Source organism: Hipposideros armiger, unplaced genomic scaffold, assembly GCF_001890085.2.
Source record: "Hipposideros armiger isolate ML-2016 unplaced genomic scaffold, ASM189008v1 scaffold_8, whole genome shotgun sequence".
NCBI classification, from domain to species: domain Eukaryota; kingdom Metazoa; phylum Chordata; class Mammalia; order Chiroptera; family Hipposideridae; genus Hipposideros; species Hipposideros armiger.
This window is the reverse complement of record NW_017731358.1, coordinates 3636480-3653315: the sequence shown is the minus strand read 5'-3', so window position 1 is coordinate 3653315 and position 16836 is coordinate 3636480. Positions and strand designations below refer to the sequence as shown.

At 34.0% G+C, this 16836-nt stretch overlaps 1 protein-coding gene across 1 annotated transcript in view; it reads right to left on the bottom strand.

Annotated features, from left to right (window-relative positions):
* The window catches only part of LRCH3 (leucine rich repeats and calponin homology domain containing 3), a 119834-nt gene that overhangs the window by 49122 nt on the left and 53876 nt on the right, over positions 1-16836 (bottom strand). The window contains exons 5-8 of the mRNA XM_019652120.1: positions 13874-14010; positions 12634-12743; positions 3135-3228; positions 1134-1254 (exon numbers count right to left, since the gene is read on the bottom strand). Coding sequence (XP_019507665.1) covers positions 1134-1254; positions 3135-3228; positions 12634-12743; positions 13874-14010 — 462 coding nt within the window. The remainder of the gene's footprint in view (positions 1-1133; positions 1255-3134; positions 3229-12633; positions 12744-13873; positions 14011-16836) is intronic.

Sequence of the window (16836 nt, the reverse complement as noted above, 5' to 3'; positions counted from 1 at the left end):
AATTTAAATTATCTAGTAGCCACATTAAAAAAACACGTAAAAACAGTGAAATTAATTTTAATATATTTTACTTTGTCCAATATATCTAAAATACTATCATTACTATATATAATCAATATGAAGTATTATTAATATTTTATATTCTTTTATTTTCATGCAAAAGCTTCAAAATCTTATAATACATTTCCATTCAGAAAAGCCCCATTTCAAATGCTCAATAACCACATACAGCTAGTGCCTACCACATTGCACAGCACAGATACAGACATTATTGAAGCCTGAAATGAACCAATGAGAAGGATATCTCATATGCAAGCAAGATTAAAAAGAAAACTACTGAAATATGAATTAAATGATAAGTGACAGGAGTAAAAAAAGAATTAGAAGATGGTAAGGAGAAACAGATAGCAAAACATGTAATTGAAATTATCATTTAGAGATGAAAGCTCTTCTCAGATAACATAACGGATTTCTGAAAAGTCAAAGTCATTTCTCCCTTATATCTGGCCCTCAAAATTTAAAAATTAGGGGTTGATAATTCAAATTAAAGCAATATTGAATAGAATGCAGAAAATCAAGAGTCTGCCTTGGAAGCACAAGGAAGTAGAAAGAGCTCTGTCTGTTAATGAATTATAAAAACAAGTATAAAATTTAAAAAATATATTTTTAATTTAAATCATAAATTTTAAAATATCAGAGTAGGAAAACTCAGATTCAGATGTCCCTGAAGAGTACAATTCCAGATGAAAAGTAAAGGTAATAAAAAAATACACTGAATTCAGTAAGGGGTCAAATAATGACCACAAATAGAATCTTTAAAAAGGAGAATAGTACTTCAAAAGAAGATTGTAGTTAAATAAAAATTAACACAGTTCTAGTCCAGGTAAACTGTCTTTAACAAAGTCTCCTCCCAAAATAAAAATAAGAGCGAGACATACTGTAATTTAACCGCAAGCCTGCAAACGTGGAGAAATTACAATTTAATCCAAACAGAAAATATTTTTTTCCCAATCACATCAGAAGAGGAAGTCTTTAAAAGAAGAGCTGAAGAAGTAATAAATATACAAACAAAAGGAGTGGGTGTGAAAAAGACCACATTAAAGACTTTAGATGTCATCAGGAATTAGGTTTACCTCCACCATTTGTTACTACTAAGCTGCTGCGATTCTCCTGGTACTGGTTTTCCCTTCGCAGTCTTTGTTCTTTAGTAATTTCTGCTACTCGAAGAGGCAGATCTGAAAACTCATCTGTAGGCTTAAAAAAATCGCAGAAACACTAAAAAACATCATTCCAAATTTTAGACTACAAAGTATTTAAAGCATGGAAATAATACAAAGCCATTAAAATTTATATTTAAGAAGAAATAGCAAAAAAGTTCTGGAAATGCATACTGGTGACATGTTCTCAACAATGTGAATATACTTAATGCCACTGAAATATACATTTAAAAATGGTTAAAATAGTAAGTTTTATGTTATGTGTATTTGGCCACAATTTAAAAAAAGAACTAGAAAGGTATATAGGACTCTATAAATATACACATGTACATGAATTTAAAGTATCTATATAGATACATATCTACATGTATCTGTATGGATACAGCCAAAAATATGTACTCACCCATTACACAAGCAATTGCACAAGCAAAAGATACACAAGCAATTGCAAATTGCAAATCTGCTGTTGTCTAAAATCAATTTGCTTTAGACTCCCAATGAAATGATGTTATAAGTGGTAGGTCTTGCTAATGAAAGTTTATTTACTTGTTTAACCCAATTTACAGCTAAAATATTATATCTTAGTAATTTTTAAAGAGAAACATGCTAATAATTAAACAAAAGAGAAAAATGATATAATTAGTTAAGAAAGTTGTTTATCTTGAACATGAGGACATTCTTCACTAAGGTTCCCATCTCATTCCCCGTCAATCTATAGTCCTATATTCTCCCCTTTCTACCACTTCTGCTCAAGATTACCCAGCCCCTCCCAACAAGACATACAAACAGCCAACAGATATATGAAAAAATGTTCAACTTCACTAGCTATTAGGGAAATGCAAATCAAAACCACAATGAGCTATCACCTCACACCTGTTAGAATGGCTATCATCAACAAGGCAAATAATTGTTGGAGAGGCTGTGGAGAAAAAGGAACCCTCATACACTGTTGGTGGGAATGTACAGCCACTATGGAAAACAGTATGGGGGTTCCTCAAAAAACTAAGAATAGAATTACCATATGACTCAGCAATCTCTCTCCTGGTATCTACCCAAAAATCTGAAAACATTTATCTGTAAAGATATATGTACCCCTATGTTCATTGCAGCTTTATTCACAGTGGCTAAGACATGGAAACAACCAAAGTGTCCTTTGATAGATGACTGGGTAAAAAAGATGTGGTACATATATACACAATGGAATATTACTCAGTCATAAGAAAAGATGAAATACTGTCATTTGCAATATCATGGATGGATCTTGAGATTATTATGCTAAGTGAAATAAGTCAGACAGAAAAAGTCAAGAACCATATAACTTCACTCATATGTGGGAAATAAAACTGAAGGCAACAAATGAACAAGACAAACAAATAAACAAAAACGTATAGACACAGACAACAGTTTAGTGGTTAACAGAAGGTAAGGGGGGAAGGGGGTAGTAGAAGAAGGTAAAAGGGGTCAAATATATGGTGATGGAAGGAGAACTGACTGGATGGTGAACACACAATGCACTATATAGATGATGTATTACAGAAATGTACACTTGAAACCTATGTAGTTTTGTTGACCATTGTCACCCCAATAAAATTTAATAATAATAAAGAACATGATTACCCAGCTCCTCAAATTTTAGGCTTCAGTTGTAACTGGCTCAGTTCCTGCTTGGCTTTCCAGGATATAAAACTATTTATACAAGATAATGAGGTAACAAATATGAAAAACAAACACAGCAAAAAGATGGTAAAGAGACATGATGCCATTTTTGGATGCTATGACCATGTGAGATTTTTCCCTCCTTTGATTTTTTTATATTTTACATAATGAGAAATTGAATCCAATTAAGAGGCTTGCCATTTTCATTATTTTTCCTCTTATTCTGGAGTTATAACAACGCAGAATAGAAGAAACACTTACCTCATTCCCTGACCATCTCTTATCACCACTGTCCACACTGTTGAAACCTGAATCAAGGGCTCCATAAGGGCGACCTGAGTACAGTTCCTCGTGGCTGCCAAAAAGAGACCTTAGATGTTACTGCAAAGTTTCAAAATTAACATTTGAAATAAATCAAGATGCAATTTTACTAATAAACATTTTCATGGCATTTAGGAACTTAACTACATAGAAATAGGCATTCTTTAAATTTTTAATACTAAAAATTCCAAATTAAAACAGAGTAAACAGAATAGTATAATGACCTCCCAGGTACTCATTAACAGCTTCAAAAATACCAACATTCTGCATTTTTATTTTATCTATTCCTCCACCCATTCCTAATTCCCTCTTAAATTGTTTTTTTTTTTTTTTTTTAAGATTTTATTGGGGAATCAGGGAAGGGGAACAGACAGGTAGACAAATTGCTGGGGTTTTTTTTGTTCTTCAGTCTAGTTGTGGAGGACTTCACTTCACTGGCCCGTGTTGGTATGCTCATTGTGCTCTTCCCGGATGAGGCAGATCGGTCGCTGGTCATTGGTCTCCCGGCAGCTCACACAGGCTGCCAACCTCTCACGCTGGCTGCCAGCCACTCACGTAGCTCACGGCAGCCCACTGCAGCCTACGCCGTCCGGCGACCCACAGCAGCCCAGCTCCAGGTCAAGCTGTTGTTCATCTTAGCTGTAGAGGGCGCAGCGTCACTGGCCCTCATGTGGGATCCGAACTGCAGCCCTGCTGCTCAAAGCTGGTGCTCCCAGGCGAGCTCTTAACCAGCTGAGCCACTTGGCCGGCCCAAATTGTTTTTATTTTTAATAGCACTCTTTAAGGTAAAATTTACATATACTGAAACGCACACATCTTAGCTGTGTAATTCTAACAAATAAATACGTCTTTGTAACATACACCTCTATCATGATATGGGATATTTCTACTTCGTTTCTACTTTGCCAGAAAATGCCCACACTTCCCTTCCCAATTTTCCTGACCCCCACTGTGTGCTCCTAAGAGGCAACGACCATTCTGATTTTCTTCACCTTACATTAGTATGGAAAACAGAAGAATGGTCCCCAAAGATGTCCAAGGCCTTATCCCTGGAAACTGTAAATATGTTACTTTACATGGCAGAGGAGAATTAGGGTTGCAGATAAAAATAAGGTTGCTAAACAGCTGACCTTACAATAGGGAGATTATCTTGAATTATCCGAATGGACTCAATATCATCACAAGGGTCCTTTTAAAAGTTGAAGAGGGAGGCAGAAGAGGGAGTCAGTGTGATGCAATGCTGGCTAGAAGATGGAGGAAGGGACCAGGAGCCAAGGAATGCAGACAGCCTCTAGACGTTAAAAAGGGAAGGAAATGCTTCCCACTGAGAGCCTGCAGAAAAGAATGCAGCTCTGCCAGCATCTTGATGAGACCAACATTTAGATTTCTGACCCAGAGAACTGTAAGATATAAATTTGTGCTGTTTAAGCCTCTAAGTTTTGGTAATTTGTTATAACAGCAATAGAAAAGTAATACAACTAATTTTACTTATTCTAGAACTCATAAAAATTAAATCATATGTACTTTTTTTTTTACTCAGCATCATGTCGGTGAAAATCTTAATTTTTTTTTTTAAAGATTTTTATTGGGGAATTGGGGGGATGGGAACAGTGCTGGGGAATTGGGCGAAGGGGAACAGACAAGTTTCTGTCCTTTTGTTCTTCAGTCTAGTTGTGGAGGACGTTGTCGTTGCTTCACTGGCCCAAGTTGGCACCATTATTGCGCTCTTCCCGGGCGAGGCAGATCAGTCGCCAGCTTCTGGACGGCTGCTCATGGCGGCTGCTGGCCACTCACACTGGCTGCTGGCTACACACAGTAGCCCATGGCAACCTACTGCCACAGGGGCTGCAGCCTACGCTGTCGCCGGCGACTCACAGCAGCCCAGCTCCAGGTTGAGCTGTTGTTCATCATCTTAGCTGTGGAGGGCAGTGTCACTGGCCCTCATATGTGGGATCCGAATTCTGGCGTCCCAAGCCAGTTCTCAACCATTGCGCCACTCGGCCAGCCCAAATCTTGATGTTTTTAATACTTTGGAGTAGAACAGATGAATAAGTATAGGTTTAACTTTTAAATAAAAACTGCCAATCTGTTTTCGAAAGTAGCTATATTATTTTGCATTCCCACCATAATGTATTTGAGTTCCAGTTGCCAACATTTGTATTGTCATTCTTTAAGTGCTTATTGGTCATTCATTTATCTTCTTTCGTAAAGTGTTTAAATCTTTTGCCCCTTTTTAAATGCAACACCAATAATCTTAAAAATATTTTGCTAAGTAAAAGAAGACAGACATAAAACACTACATGTTTGATTTCATTTATATGAAATTCTAGAAAAGGCAAAACGATACTGACAGAAAAAGATCAGTGGTTTTCTGGGGCTGATGGCAGGGAGAAAGGACTTATTGTATATAAACAGGAATGAGGGTGGTGGACATATTATCTATCTTGATTGTGTTGGTAGTTTCACGACTATATCCATTTACCAAAACTCACTTTAGTGCACACATAAAATGGATAAATTTTATTATTTGTAAATTATATTGCAATAAAGCTGCTTTAAAAAAATCTGCCAGTTTTGCTAAAGCAATGCCCCCATTTTTCCATTTCTATAAGCAATGTATGACAGCACTAATCGCTCCACATCCTAACATTTAGGGTTGTTACTTTAATTTTAGTCATTCTAATGAGTATGTAGTGATATCTCACTGTGACTTAATTTGCATTTCCATGATGATTAATGATGCTGAGCATTTTTTGTGTGTGCTTATTGTCATTTTTATATCTTTCTTTGTGAAGTATCTATTCAAGTCTTTTTGTCCATAATTTAATTGGGTTATATTTTTAACATTAAATTGCAGGTATTCTTTAGATGGTCTGGATACAAGTCCTTGTCACACACACACACTAAATGTTTTCATATATATCTATATCTAGATATGGCAAATATTTTCTTCCAGTCTGTGGTTTGCCTATTCATTTTCTTAGTATTTTCTTTCCATGATAAATGCTTTTAATTTATTTTTATTTTTATTTATTTTTTAAATTTTGATGAAATCTAATTTATCGTTTCTTTTTTAAAGGTTATTGCTTTGTGTCCTCAGGAATCATACATAGCCTATCGCAAGTCACAAAGATATTCTTCTCTCTTTTCTTCTAAAAGTTTTATAGCTTTAGTTTTTGCTTGTTCTTAAGCATACTTTTAAAAGTTAGCTTAATTAGAAATCTAAAAGATGATAAAGTCTGTTTTAAAAAACGGTCTATTAGCATTTTATTTAATAAGGCTACATAGGTTGAAAAACAACGTTCATTGATACAAATTTAAGTGTTCTCTGGCACTGAATTTTGTATTCCATATTTCCATATATTCTTACATAGTTCCTGTACCTAAATTTAAAAAGTTATGTCATACTGTCACAATGAATTAGAATTTAAGGTACAGGGAAAGAGCAATGCACTTGGATTTCAGATAAGATACCAGTTTTACTACTTACCAACTGTTAGCTCAAAGAAGTCACTTAATTTTTGTAAAATAAGGTTACATTTCTAATCATATGCCTTTCATATAAAGTGAAAGCTTTATATCAACTAAAAACAAAAGAAACAAAGAACTCTATGTTATGTGAGATAGTTTTTAATAACTTGTCAATTATTTTATTGATAAAGATCTTACTTGTGTAGTAATATACAGACCTATTTGTCCAATGTGTTAAATGCGCTCTGATTATAAAGATCCAAAAATATAGGTACCTTATAGCTATCCTCCTTTTCCTACCTTCCTCCACAAAACTCCTTTAGCCAAAAAAAGTCTCTCAGTATAATTCAAAAATTACCTTTCTAAAAGAAATTCAGTTAATTTCCCCCAATTTTTTATTTTGGAAAAATTCATATCTATATAAAAGCTGGGAGAATAAAACAATAATGAATGTCACTTGCCCTTCATCTAGATCTCCCAATTGTTAGAATTTAAGTAAAATGTTACATTTATCATCTACACAAATATCTGCTTTTATGCTTGCTTTAGAGTCCAGATCTTAAGGACAGGTACTTATGTGTTTTTTATCACAGCAAAGTCAGGTCAAGGTGCCTAATTTTAAAAGCTTTCTAATGAAATATATATTTAAGCCACATTTAAAGTTTTTTTTCTGCAGCTGCCAAAAGAAATATGTGTATTTCAAGATTTACTAAATAATACTTTTAATATTATGTATGTTTTTCAAGTAAGGATTTTCAGATCTCTAAAGGATACTGTTTTATATACTGTAATGTATTTTCTATCATCAGGTGGCCAATCAAAATGAGTCAAATTTTCCTGTAATATTTTTCAAGTGGGCAACATAAAAGAGAATTAACAGAATCTTTGTGTTAAGCTATCATTATTTACCGTCTTTATTCATTTACCTTTAGCTTCTTCACACATTCATTCTGGCTCAGACATTAAACTGATAAGATTAAATTGAGACATCCTGGTTTACCAACTCTCCAGATTTGCTCAGGATGTTCCTGTTTTTAGCATTGAAAGTCACATGCAAACCAGGACAGATGGTAACCCTATGTATAAATATGGCCTTCAAGGCATCAGGAAGAGTTCTGTTAGCCAGTCTCCAGCGATGCCCAGTCAGAAAGTCCAGTCTCCCTAATAAACTACCAAGGTGTAACATAGGTACAAATGCACAAGTGGCTTCTCTGTAGCAGGAAGATGAACTGTGAATCAGTATAGTGCAGTGAGGAGTTTCAAACACAAGTGTTTTTAATAGTTTAAAAGATCTGGATTGACAACTTGGCACCATTTCTTACTAGCTTTATGACTTTAACTTGTTTAACTTCTCTCAACATCTGTTTTCTCATAAGTTTAAAAAAAAAAGGTTAACAACATCTACCTCACAGAGTTGCTATAAAGATTAATTGAGAAAATATAAGCTAAGGACTTGCACAAAGCATTAAATAAAAGTTATTCTAGGAAGCATGCACCTTTAAGAGAGAAGTCACTAAATCTGCTTCATTTGGGTTTAGTTCACCAAACATTTATTGAATGCCAGGCAGTGTTCTATGTGCTAAGAATACAAATATGAATAAAGGACAGTCATTGCTTTCACAAGCTCAGGCTTGTTGTAGAGAATGAATTCCATTATTGGGTTAGGATTTTTCTTACCAGTGGCTTAGTATTTCTTTCCTTAGTTTTGTTTTACTGCCACATTATCATAAACAAGTATAGTTAGTCTGTAATATAAATCTGCTTAAAATCGTCTCAGCAAAAAAGCATAGGTCACTATATAGAGAGATCACTATTGAAGAATATGTGTGCCATTGTATAAAATGAAAAATTTATCACAACAGTGCAATTTACTAAAGGAGTTGAAAACATTCACATTTGGAAATGAGTAAAACATCTGTGACCTTTAAAAAATAATTTAAGGAAGATTGTGTGTTTATACTACACAAAGTAGTTAGACAGTTACATCTAAGGATTGAGAGTATCAGAGCATCTAATTTGTATTGAATACCTGAAGAGCTACAGGCTTAATAAAAATTCTCTTTAGCAAGACAGGAGGACTCGTAGGACTAAATTGGTCCTATATCACAGTAGACAGCTCGTATATAAAATGTCTAATATTTGTATAAGGATTTATGGTCAGTAAAGCACTTTCATACACAAGTTATTGGATCTTCAGAACTACTGTTAAACTATAAACAGGATAAAGATCACACTGAAGAAACTGAGGTTTAAAGAGATTAAGTGAACTGCCCAATAGTGTGGGGATACAGAGCTAGAACCAAGGCCTTCTGATGCCATGACAGCATTTTGAATAAATATACTGCTAACTATAGTGCAATTTTACTAATCTGTACCTCAGTGAGATACGAATGAAGGTATAATATCTTATTCACTAATGCATGAGGAGTTGAAGGAAATAGTGTGTGTGTGTGTGTGTGTGTGTGTGTGTGTGTGTGTGTATGTGTGTATTTCCAGGACATTCTGAAACAATTACAAATAAAATAGCATAACTGGAAAAAATAGAAAATACAGAAGATAGATTAATCTAGTTAACATAATTAGGGACTATCATAGGGACTGGAATACAATAGATCTATAATTACTAATTCCTTTGGAGAGACATGGCATGTTTATGCTATTTAGACTTCCCATTTAGGGACATTTCTCCATTGAGTCAAGCTTTCTTTTCTCTTAGAAATATATACAAGTCTCTTCCCAGGTTTTTTAAATATATGTTTTTAAAGTAATATGATGAGGACTGCTACAGTAAAAAAAGAAATAGACCAAGACTAAGGAAAGAGTCACAAAGAGAAACAGGTTTTGCAATTAGCAGTGCGGCACTCAGTTACAACTCACTATTCATATAGGTGATGATACTTCCTCCTTTGTCTCTTTGGGCATACCCTCACATACACATATCAAGTAATCACTTTTAATTGTCTTACACTCAAACCTCAAAGGCAGCAGCAGCAGTTTAATGTTCCTATTCTGCTATTTCAGGAGGGGGAACCTTTTCCTTATCAAGAATTACTTACTCCAAGGCAGAAAAATCAATTAGTGTATATATAAAATAAAAGCTACTTTTATTTATTGTACATCTTTTAAGACTACAGGAGAACACTTTTAATGAAAATCTTAAATAGGAAAACCAAACTTCAATATGTAAGAAATAAGAGTTCTATATTATGAGCAATTAACTGAGGTAGGAGTCAAAAGAAATGAAGAAGAAAAGGAGATAATAAATGGAGAAAATAAAAAATTCTTGGCAATAGTTTGGGTCCCCTCATCTGCTCCCCACCGGCAAAATCCTTCCTCTGAGAGAGGCCCAGACCCAGCAGACAGTATATCAGACCAAATGCATACCATTTGTCAAAACCTTTTATGTTCTCCTTAACATCAAATACCTGCTTTCAGTCCTCTCAGAGTTGAAACTGTTAGGACTGAGTATGTTCTTAGTAGGAATCTTTTATGGGTATGTGTTATTTTGGTTAATTTCTGCTTGTGTATTTGTGTAAATATACTAAAACCTATATTATTGTATGCTTACACAACCAGATTACAGCTGGTGTTTTAAACGTCTCTCAGACTGTCTATGCAAATCTTCAATCTAACAGCCAGGCCAAAAACCCAGAATGTCATTACAAAGTAGTTTCTGATGACTTTAAGCACAAGAAAGCTAGGAGGGAATAACATTTGTGCAACCAAACTGGCGGTTCATTCATTCAATAAATACTTGCTGAGCATCTATGATGTGTGCCAAACACTCAGTGAGCTAGGAATACAATGGTGAATAAGAAAGGCATGGTCTGTGGCAAAGAACAGAAATCAAATCCCTTTGGGAGTAATACTTAATTGATCTGTGAAATCGTGTTCAGTTTAAGTGAAGTTTTCAGATACCTTGAGATTATCCTTTACCATAAACATTTAAATATTTAATTCAAATAATTTCTGATGAAAAAAATTAAGCTATGATGCATATTTCCCTTTTCTACAAATGATATACCTTAATACACTTTTACCATTTCTTAATAAGCATCAATTTTACGATGCTAAAATATACTAATAACTTACAATATTACTGAAATATGGAGGGTTCTCTGCATATATTTTAATGGTGTCAAACTGCTGTTTTTAGAGCTTCACTACCTTTAAATATCTAACAGACATAGCTTTTAAAACATAATGAGATATTATTAATACCTTTCAAGCCCCCTTATGCCTCTTTCACACTGAATTTTCCCTCCCTTTAGAGTTAACCACTGACTTGAATTTGTTTAATATGTGTCTGCTTTTTACAATTTCATTTTTTCCTTCAAATTACTTTTGATGTTTTTAATGTCTACTTTTAGGTGGCCAACAGATATGAAAATATGCTCAACATCACTGATCATCATGGAAATGCAAATAAAAACCACAATGAGGTATCACCTCATACCAGTCAGAATGACTATTATCAAAAAGTCAACAAATAACATGTGCTGGTGAAGATGTGGAGAAAAGGGAACCCTTGTGCACTATTGATGGGACTACAAATTGGTGCAGCCACCATGTAAAACAGTATGGAGGTTCCTCGAAAAACTAAAAATAGATATACTATACAACCCAACAATTCCATTTTTGGGTATTTATCTGAAGAAAACAAAAACACTCTCAAAAAGATATATGCACCCCCATGTTCAATGCAGCATTATTTACAATAGCCAAGATATGGAAGCAACCTAGGTGTCCGATAGATGGACATTACACACATTACCCATTACACACACACACACACAGAGGAATATAACGCAGCAATAAAAAAGAATAAAATCTTGCCATTTATGACAATATGGATAGATCTAGAGAGTATTAGGCTAAGTGAAATAAGTCAGGCAGAGTCAAATACTGTCCAGTTTCACTTATGTGTGGAATTTAAAAGAAACGAATGAATAAAACAAAAAAACTCACAGAAACAAAGAGCAAAGGGACGGTTATCAGAAGGGAGCAGTGGGGGATGGGTAAAAAAAGTGAAGGGGAATATAATCAATAATATTGTGATAAATTTGCACGGTGACAAATCATTACTAGAATCAGTGGGGTGATGACATTGTAAGGTATAAAAATGTTGAATCACTACATTAGACACTGTTTTTACAATACCAAAATAGACATCTGTTAATCTGTTTTAAATTAGGATACTGAGAAGCAAGCTCATTAGGACTGTGCTTTTACATAAAATGTGATAGGTTCTAACTAAGAGAAGGCCTTGGGGTTCTCTTTTGAGTAAAGTTTGAGAATTACTGCACCTTCATTGAGACATCTGTTTTGTCTATTTAAAGGTCTTTTGATTTTAATTTCTGCTACTTAAGATTGTTCCAGATGGTTGGAAATGCCAAGCAGATGGATAACCTTTAAGTCAGGTGTTATATAGCTGAGGGGTTTACAAATTAAAAGATCCTGAGGTGACATTAATGGTCATCAAATTCAACCTCTTCATTCCCTATGGGAAAAATGAAGTCCCAAAACTGAGTGATTTGCGTTAAGACACAGAGCTAGTTAATAGCAGGGTCAAGGTTAGTATTCAAGTCACTCCGTCCAGAGGTTTACAGCTGGCGATGCTCCAGGAGATATCTGGCAATGTCTGGGGACATTTGTGTTTGTCATACTAGGCAAATGCTACAGAAACCAGGAATGCTGCTAAACTTCTTTCAATGGAGAGGACAGCTCCTAACAACAAAGAATTATCTGGTCCAAAATATCAAGTGCTGAAGTTCAGAAACCCTGCTTTAGAACTACACTTTGTCACATCTGTATAATCAACTTTGACTTAATACAAGCACTCTGAGAAAAACAGTGTCAAAATAGGTTATTTCCCTTTAGTCAAACACTCAGGCAGATTTCAGGGTCCAGTGTATTTGAATCTGTGTGAGATGGAATGTGATGGATAAAAAGAACAGAACATACTCACCAGGAGCCAAAACCCAAAGGTCTCCTATCGTAATCTGGCAGATCTGGAGCAATCTTACAAGCTTGTATGTTCAGGTATTTAAATATATGGATTTTGCCTTTTATGCATATCTACATAAAGTAACAAATTCAACATTATTAGTAGCCTGAAATATATGTGTCCCTTTTTTAAAATCACAATCAACATTTTACTTAATGTATATTAGAAATAGAAGGCATTCCTATCAAGTACATATAGTAATATTAAAAGTCTAATACTCATAACAAATTATATTGTTATTTTAGGTGTTTAAGTGATATAAATATAAGTTTTATTTTCTAATCACTAAAAAGTTTCAGTAACACATAAAATAATTTATGATAACAGACAGAATACCAAGTAAATTTATCACACTGATTAGTTAGGCATAGTCAGGGATTTAAAGCATTGCTCCCCCAGGGATAATATTAGCAACTTTTGCTTTTAGGAATGCAACGATCATGTACAATTATGTTTTCAATGCTACTTTCTATAAGAGAGAAAAACAGGAGATAATTAAATATTAAGCTACACATGTTTCTTTTGCTACCTGTTGACAAAGTCAAAACATAAATTCTTTAGGATTATGAGACCCTGCTACAGTTATGAAGTTTATTTATAAAGTTTTAGAGTTGCCATACAGAGGCCAGTAAATACCATCAATTGACTGTAGAGTAAAAAAGCTATAGTGAAAGACAGGCAGATAAAAATTTTTTATATTGTAGGATGTCTAAAACCTATACCTTATAATTACTTTATTATTAAATAGCTTCGTTCCAGTCACTGATAAACAAATGACCAAATTAAATGAAGAACTTAAGATTTCAGAAAACAGGAAGGTACACAAACAATGGTCAAAGAAATGCATTGATAATCTTTAGTTCTAAAAGCTAAGTATTTTTACTTGTCTCTAGCATTTACATTGTCTACATTCAAGTTTTACTAAAAAGAAATTAACTCAAATTTTATTAGAAAAAGCTTTAAGGAAGAATCCCACATCTTAAAAAAATAAAATGTCAGTTTAATGAAAGGAAAAACACTTCTGGAAACAGTACTATCCTCCACCTCATTTATTCAAGGCTTTGAAAGAATACATATGTGTGTGAATTTATTTTAAAAGAACTTAATTTCCAACAAAAAGATAAATACATATAACTTAAGTTTAAAATTTCATCCTTTGTAAAAAAAGTTCATAAAATACTTTAAATCAACTATGGTTTACCTGTGCAGGGGGAGACTGCAATGGGTTGTTATCTAGGGTGATCATCTGTAGGTGTCTGAGGTTCCGATAACAAACAGGGATTGCTATAACTTTATTGCAGGAAAAGTCTAACCGTATCAAAGGCAACTCTGCCAGCTCTGCAGGGAGATAAGATGAAGATGAACAATTAATGATATTTCAAAACTAGACAATTTTTATAGGAGCTTCTAGTTAAATACAGTGGATTTAACATAAGTATTTATCTCCATTCTTAGTGATTACATGATATATCAAAATGCTGTAAAATGTTTGACCCCACACAGAACTACAGCAAGTCGGAGGCCTGATACCACAGTAAGGTGGGGAAAACAAAGGTGTTAGATGATAGTCTATATAAACAACAAGTTAGAGATGCATAGGTTCCCAACCCTAACTCACACAGCTAGGGCACTACCGCTTTCCAATCACCACAGGTGTCAACAAGTTATTCTCTAGTGCAATTGAGCTGAAACGTTCTGAATTCAGGGATGCCAGGCACAATGGAGTCAGGATGAGTTGCCAGTTGAAAATGGAAGATTTAAGTGAAAGTCTACACACTTTAATAGCAAGACCTCAGCACTTTCCTACCCAACCCCACTCCATCCCCAGTTCTTGAATGTCAGTAGTTAGGAATATACACAACAATGAAGAAGAAATGAAGCATCCTTCTCCGGGAAACTACAGAGTCCCATATAAAAGGCCTTTACATACTCATATACAGTCTCCCCCCCCAATCCTGAGTACCCAGCTTGCTGCTTAATTACCATTATACAATTACTGCCCAGTATGCTTGGAACTTCTAATCAGCTCTATACTGATAGTTTAGGATCCACAGACATTTGGAAACGCCTCCAACATGTAAGATGGAAATCAAAACACACAAACCAATTAAAAAGAGTAACTCAGAAGAAAGAAGTAACATATAGGAAACACTAGAAAAATTTGAAAAACAAGAACTAATATCTCTAATTTCAGAGAGATAAGATACTGAATTACTGAAACAATAAAAGAATGTTTTTTAAAAATCACAGAATAACAAGCATTCTGAGAAATAAAAAATATGATGGGAGAAATGGAAAATTCAGAAGAATTGTTAGAACATAAATGGTTGGAACTGTTTACCACATGGTAAAACAAAATGACAAAGAAATGAGCTATAAAAAAGATAAGAAAAATCATAGGATTAATTAAAGAGGTTCAATATACAATTAAAAAAAATTTCAGAAAGAAAGAACAGAGAAACCAGAGGACATGAAATTACCAAAAAGAGATGTAAGAATTTTCCAGAATGAAAGATGTGGATCTTTGGTTTGGAAAGAAGCCCACCAAGTATCCAGTACAGTGAATTAAAACAACTCATACTATGGCACATCATAAAATGTCAAAACAGTAAAAAAAAATAAAAAGAAAAAAGGGACCTTAAAATCTTCCAGAGAGAAAAAAACAGGTCATGAACAATGGACTATAATTAGGAATACATCACATTTTCAACCAATAATTTTTAAACTAAAAGCTAAAAGTGAAAAAAAGACCTGAAAAGCCTAAAAATTATTTTCAACCTAGAATCTATAACCAAATTATTAATCAAGGGTAAGTGTAGAATAAAGATATTTATTTTCAAGTCAAGTCTCAAAAAAATGTTTTCCCATGACATGTTTTCAGGAAACTATCAGAAAATACCCTCCAGCAAAATAAAAGTGTAAAGAAAGACAGAGGAATTACTTGTCAATTATATCTCAATAAAGCCAAAATTAAAAAAAAAAAAAAAAGCAAGAAAGAGGAAGACAAGGAGTCCAGGAATAAAGAGTATTCAATATAGAAGAAAGCTGGGCAGCAATAACAGAACCACCAGCCCAGACTGGAAGAGGCTGAGTGAGGGAAATATGCAGGGAATAAAAAAATGATAGATAATCTGATGGTTTGACTAATAAGGCTGCAGGGAAAAGGAGGAGGAATTAGCCATAGATACATAAAAACCTCAGCAAATTAAAAAAAAACCAGAGGAATTATTAACTCTAGAAAAACAACAAAAATAAGATATACAAGAAAGAAAATAAAATCAAATTACTTTACCTGAATTGGCAGGGAACAATATACAGTCAATAGTAATGTAAACAATAATGATTTAATCAAAAGTTGTGATAAAACTACACTGGAAAGATGCAAGGAGGGAAGTAAAGATATGATGGTGATAGTGTAAGGAGGTTAAACCTCATCTACCACAATAGGAAGCTGAGTGTCAAAGTTGACAAATCCAGCAATAACTGTAAAAGCACATCATTAGAAATATGTCAGCAAATACCAGTAGAAAGAGTCAAAGGAATTGAAGGTAGATGCATCTGGCTAATGAAAGGGGGCGGGGATGGAGGTGGGTGGGGAGGAAATGGTTGAAGCAAGGAGATGCTATTATTTTAAGCTTTTTAATACTATTTGACTTTTTGAATGCTATATTATTTGATAAAAATTAAAATTAATTTAAAATCAAAATGGCAATATAACAAAGGATGCAAAATCTACAAAATTATGTTAGAGACTACCAATTAATTAACATGAACTTGCACACTAACTTGTGTAGCTGTTGGAATAAAGCTTTCCAGTCATCTCATTTAAATTGACTATGCTGAGATTACAAGATAAAATGATTAAAAAAATTTTTTTGAAACTATTTGGCAGTTTCACAATTTTCTTGGTAATATGCATTCAAAATAAGATATAGGAATATATTAGATAAAACTATTAGACTGCAATTGTCATCTGAAGCCCAAGTTTTCACCAAAACCCCAATGTTTTCATTGATCCATTTCACATTAAGTCAGTATTATTACATGGGTAAGCCTTTGAAGATCAGCGGCAGTAGGTGGGTCCTGAATAGGGGAGTAATCCTAGATAAAAATTTGGGGTTATAAGGTCCTATGTCATAATTTTGGTCAGTTCTACTAAGGCCT